The sequence below is a fragment of the Uranotaenia lowii genome, chromosome 2 (genome assembly GCF_029784155.1).
Source record: "Uranotaenia lowii strain MFRU-FL chromosome 2, ASM2978415v1, whole genome shotgun sequence".
In the NCBI taxonomy this organism is placed as follows: Eukaryota; Metazoa; Arthropoda; class Insecta; order Diptera; family Culicidae; genus Uranotaenia; species Uranotaenia lowii.
In genome coordinates, this window is record NC_073692.1 from 245,629,582 (window position 1) to 245,635,849 (window position 6,268).

A 6,268-nucleotide genomic window follows, 5' to 3' on the forward strand; every position below is an offset into this window, starting at 1 on the left:
AGGATGTGGTTGCTTTCCAATTCAACAAATTGACTTCCAATCAGTGTAATTAACCGTGGACTTATTATGAGCCTCAGTTAACCTGTGATTTGAAATTTCAAAACCAAAGAAGAAAATCAGAATGGGGAAGACGAAAAGAATCGAAAGTGAAGACAAAAAAGGACAATTCAAAAATCCATTCATCGAAGGAGTACGATGGATCGAGCGTTATGCAACTGCGTTGGATTCATTCTGGGCCACATTGCCTGAATACATTAGGAATACCGTTGCTACAGTGGCCATATTTTTGATGGCATCTTCAATTAAAGGTTGGTTTTTGTTTCGGGAAAAATCGCTTTCCTTATCAGTGAGATACAATATGTTTACAGAATATAAACGATGTGGTCAGTTATGGATAATACATTGTTATTGCAAAGAGGGTTTTGAGGGTTAAGAGCTTAAGTCGGTTATGAATAAATATGAAAAATAGAGTACAGTGATGATCAGTTAGGAATAATTATTATGGATTATGGATGATTATTGGAAATACCGTATTAAATTCGTAGTCAGATAGTGTGGGCGAATATGGTGCCGCAAATTCGAAACGAGATCTATCGCGAAGTGTTAAAAGTGTCATTTCACGAATAATCATAGGTTTGAAGAACCTCTTAGCTGAATGAAACTATGATTTCAAAGTAGTCGAAGATAACTTTGAATTCAGCTACAGTATTTGAAAGACCCAAATACTAGTATTTCATGCTAGGATGCTAGCAAGTAGCTAGTGAAATACTAGTATTTGGGTCTTTCAAATACTGTAGCTGAATTCAAAGGAATCTTCGACTACTTTGAAATCACGTCATTTCACGGTTTTGCTCACCATCTCTAGGCAGTTCTAATCTGAATAATTTAAAAAAGGCGATAAACACACAATTTTTACTTAATCTCTGTGGTTCAAAATGACAAAGGCTTTAACTTCGGTTCAGCTTTCGACGAAAGGCAGACGCGTTGGAAAAGTGGTGTTAACTGCATCCTAGCGCCTGTTGTTATACTCATTTCCAATGTATGTGTCTTTTTCAATCCGGAAAAAAACTAAATCACCGATTCAAAAGAAACTGCATTTAGATTTTCAAATATTTTGGATGGTAAAAAATACCAAAATACGGGGTTTCCATACTTATAAAACAATGATATTATTCGATAGTCAATCGTCTCAAAAAAGAGTTCATGGCGTTTGGCTCTTACCCACATGTATGCTTGATAGATTGCCCGGAACTTGCCCGAATATTTGACACAAATTTTTTTTATTTTAATATCCAATGGGGTTGTTTTAAAAAACGAACAAAAACAGTCGCAAATGTGTGAATTCACTTAACAAAAAAGGAAATTTTACAACTTACTTTTTTTAAAAATGACAAGAGGATTCTGAAACTCTAAATTTTATAGAAATCGGTTGGAGTCCAGCTGAGTTACAGCACAACGCAAACAGCTTAAACTTTCTAATTATAAAATTATATTAATTTTTAAGGAAATTCAATTTGCGACCGTTTACTACTGTTTTTTTCATTTTTAATGTGGAAAAACATGCGAAAAAAAATTCGCCTTGTCTGCCGGTAGGACTTGCACCCACATCTTGCGCCTCTCCGGGGCCCAAGATTACAGCGCAAGATGTGGGTTCAAGTCCTACCGGCAGACAAGGCGAATTTTTTTTTCGCATGTTTTTCAACATTAATTTTCATCTTGTCTAGTCCCTGAAATTTCAACTTACAGTTGGATTCATTTCTCTGCAAAAAAGTTGCGCTGACTGAATGTTTGAGTCAAGACCCATCTCTGAGTCACAGTTTAAAAATTGTATTTACTATTCATCTTAATTGAGATTTCTTTTCTTCATTTTCAACTGAAGAGTTGATTGAAAAATTCCGCTGTACTGTTTTGAAATTGAAAAAAAAATTTATCGCCATTCGAAATGTGAATTATTGATTTGGAAAAAAATCGTTTTTAGAATAAAAAAAATCAAAATTGAAAAACATAGACAAACTTATCGAAAATATTTCTTAAAATTGAAATAGCTTGTTTTTAAAGTTCTATAAATTTATTTCAAAATTTAAAAAGAAACCGTACTATAATATTTGGTTTAATAATTTGAAAATTTAAAACAAATATGAAGTTGAAATGGGGTTTTCAACATTAAAGAAGGATATTTTTTTCAACAAACACGACTTACCATTATAAAAACTTATTCATAGAATTTAATTGATAACTCAAGGGAACAGCATTTTAGTGCTTATGTTTTAAAAATAGATTTGGTAGATTTTAGCACCCTGAACTCGAATCTTTTGTTAAATTTGAACTTTCACATTTAGTTTCGATTATATGAACTTTTAACATGTGTAAGTTTTGAGTGAAATCAATCATTGATAACTTTTTTTTTCATTCATAAAACAATTTATTTAGGCATTTCTTTTTTGCCGGGTTACCACTTAGTACTAATAAAAATCAATCATTGATAACTGTTTAACTATCAAACCTACATTTAAGAAGAAATCTGTTCCTGATTTCGTTTATTATATTTCATTCAAATAAGAAATAATATTTTGATGATGAAGATGATGCATGTTCTAAAAAAAGTAATATTCAACAGTTTTTAAAACTTGGGAAAGATATCATTACAAGTAATTTTGACTTTATTGTCAGAACCAAATTCCATTTGGTTTAAAACTTCTTTACAAATTCTTTAAATGAGAAAAAGTAAACATATAGAAAACTTCTATAACTTTTATCGCAAAGTGACTTGAAGTCTTGATGAAAGTTGATGATTGATTCGAATCTTTTATTTCAAAATGTTATGTTTTTGTTTTCAAGTTTCGCTGTCTCAAATAATTTTAACCAATTTTGAAAAGTTATTTCAATACAAAAGCTGATCAAAAAATTGCATATTTGGATTCAGGGCACTCAAATTAGTCAAAATTACGTTTTAAATTCATTGCACCTCGGAAAAATGTAATTTTTTTGGCCTTGTGTAATTTTTAAAACCTGCTCAAATGGGATGCTGAGAAAAACAAAAACAATGTAAAATTGAGACTGAAACTGGTTTCTTGAATAAAAATTCATATCAGCATAACATTTCTAAAGACATAAATGATTCTATTTCAATTAAATTTTTAGTAATAAGCTAAAGGGTATAAGATTTTAGATTTTTTTTGCTAATTCTGTGAGAGTTAAACACTTGTTACATGGTGTCCAACTTGTCGATGTATCAGATTAGTGTTCGATAAATTAGTTATGAAGTTAAAATGTTTCGTTTCAAACTCTGTTCTTGTTTAGTTACACTTCTACACTAAAGACGAGGAAGGGTTTTTGTAATTCAAGTTTATAGTTTCAAAAAATACAAAAGGTTAATCGAAATTTACAATTAAAAATTAGTATCATAAGCGTCATGTAGTGTCGTAAAATTAAATGTCCAGTCTTGAGATTTATGAGAAAATTCCGCCGGATGCGAGCCAAATTTCTGACTTGCTTGTTAACACTAATTTTTAAACACCTTTTAATGTTTTTTTTTTCGATACTACGTTGAAAATTTTACTTGGAAAAAATCTCCATGGGGGGGGGGGGGGGGGTTTAACCCCTAACCCCACCCCCCCCCGTTCGCACTGCCTTGTAACATTCTATTATTTCGATACGAAAAAAACGATAGAGAGTATTAATGGACATGTTTGAAGCCATTAATCCTGTTACCATTTACATTACTTTATCTATTTTTTAAACTTTTCATATTTTAAAGTTCTTTTTTTTTTTAATTTTTACAACTGTCAGCTTTACACTATTTTTCAAATGTAAAAAGGGAGAGAGAAAGGAAAATATGATAATGAAAAGATTTGAGAAAAACGTTTATTTAACAAACAAAGGTTGAAGATTCAATTTATGTTGCATCTATTCGAATTAAGGGGGGGGGGGGGGGGGTAGGGTCTAACGGGTATAAAAAAAAACACCATTTTCACGATTTTTTCTAGAGCTATCGTTCAAACAAATGTATTCAAATTTTTTGCATTATACAAAGCATTGTTAAAAGAACATTTAGTAATTTTTTCGTAGAAAAATACTGAAAAATGAGCCGGTGGCGGAGCACGTTCGAGGATGCCTTTTAGAAAACAGGATTTGCGGTGGACACTATATCTCAGCACAGAATCATCTGAAGTCAAAAAATCAGAGCAAAATATTTTTAATAGATGTTTTTCTGGACCCCAACCTTTTTTTTAAACTTAAAATTTTTTTCATGAAATTTTTGTGGCTGTTTGAAGTAAAAACTACGATTTTTCACGAAAAAATTCGCCATTTTTCACCAATAAAATCTCCCCAAAGTTAAAAAAACAAAAAAGAAAAACGTTGGAGTCTGGTATTTTATATGTAGAAAATATGTTCCAAATTTGAAAAGAATCGGATAAGTAGTTTTCAAATGACGATGTCCACGGACTTTAAAAATGTGCTTTCGAGAAAAACGCGTTTGAAGTTTCTGCTCTTGCTTTCTTGCAGTATTAGATAGGAGGAGATAAAGGCCTATAATTTCTACAGTTTTGCTTCAATTGACTTGAAAATTTGACACAACATTCTTGAAATGTTTTACAATAAGAAAATAAAAAAAATAAAAAATCGATTTTTTGAAAGTGATAGACCCTACCCCCCCCCCCCCCCCCTTAAACATAATTTTCTGTTTTTTTCTCGTTTCGCTATATGCACTGACTTAAAAGCTTTGATTGTTTTTAAACAACTTATTAACAGCCTGAAGTATGTTCCTTAATTCAATACCCACTTTAAGATGCATAGATTTCATATAACATTCTTATCGGATTACGAAAAAAAGTACAAAGGTGCAGCCGGCGCTTCAGCCACACTTTCGGACCAACACCTGTTCAGTTAATGATATTGATTTGTTGATTCGGGTGTTTTCTTATCAGGGCAGATTTTATTGAGCTGTCATAAACCGCATTTCTTCTTTATAAATCGTTTTATCTCCCGTTCCAGGTGATTGGCTGGCTATCGCAGTACATTTTTTTAAGCACGCTACAGGAGGAAGCCAAGTACTTGAGTCCGCAGACAAGCTACCTCCGTTGAATCACACCGACTCGAATGTGAATGGCTCCCTGGCTATCGATATACTCGAAAACCTGAACCTACGGGGATTACCTCATTACCTGATAACGGCGATTGTGGGATCGTTTTTCATTTACTTCGGAGTAGGTGGGTTTATTCACGTGAGTTTTCAATGGCCGGTACAGTTCATTCACGAGACTTGATTGTTGATGGTTTGCTTTCGATTTTCTCAGTGGTACTACTATATCAATAAACGTGATCGAGCACGTGAATGGAAATGCCAGCCGGAGAAATTCTTATCACCCGAACTGGAACTGCACGAGATTTGTGTGGGAGGATTTTCGATGCTGTTGATGAGCTGTTTGAGTGGAATACTTTCCTGTTATGCTATGAACAATGGTCGCCTTCTGACCCTTTATTATCGCTGGGATGAGTACGGATGGTGGTGGTTTTTCGCTCAAATCGTTATTATTTTCGTTTATCAGGTAAGTCGAATCGGCTCTAATTGATTGGGCAAACAACGATAATATGTGTTTTTTTTTATTTATATTTCAGGACTACTTGACATACTGGATCCATCGAATATACCATTGGCCATGGTTGTACAAACATTTTCATAAGCTACACCATACCTACAAACAGCCGACAATATTCTCAGTCACTGCTATCCATCCGTTTGAAATTATGCACGTACAATTGACCATGCTGCTTCCGATTTTCGTTATACCAACACATTGGGGTGAGCTAGTTTTCACTTATAAGATTTATGCTTAAATGTTCTCAAATGATGAATGTATTTTCGTTTCGTAGCCGCGTTCTACTTCATTGAACTGTACACTTACGTCCATGGAATGCTGAACCACAGTGGAGTGGACATCAAATCGTTTTGGTGGCAACCCTGGCAACCTGACACCATGTTTCACGATAACCATCATCAATACTTTCACGTCAATTTCGGCTTCAACATTTACCTTTGGGATAAGTGGCACGGAACGTACCGGAAGAAAGATCGTGTGTATTCAGAGGACATTTTCTTCGGTAAGGGTAAAGCATTCGAGGAAGTTTCCAAAGAAGCTTTGCTGAATGATCTTAACAACAGAAGAACCGAAAACGTGAAAGCCTATCGGGATACTGCGGAATATAGTATCGATGAGAGGCTTTCGAAACAGTTATTGGAATGATGAACTTAGGCGACGATTTGATC

General features: G+C 33.7%; 1 protein-coding gene across 1 annotated transcript; it reads left to right on the forward strand.

The window, feature by feature from the left end:
* Positions 1 to 6,268, forward strand: LOC129749552 (uncharacterized). The gene is made up of 5 exons (XM_055744559.1): positions 1 to 308; positions 4,996 to 5,225; positions 5,298 to 5,549; positions 5,620 to 5,803; positions 5,875 to 6,268. Exons 1-5 carry the CDS (start codon positions 122 to 124, stop codon positions 6,243 to 6,245), a joined length of 1,224 nt encoding a protein of 407 aa, XP_055600534.1. The 5' UTR covers positions 1 to 121; the 3' UTR covers positions 6,246 to 6,268.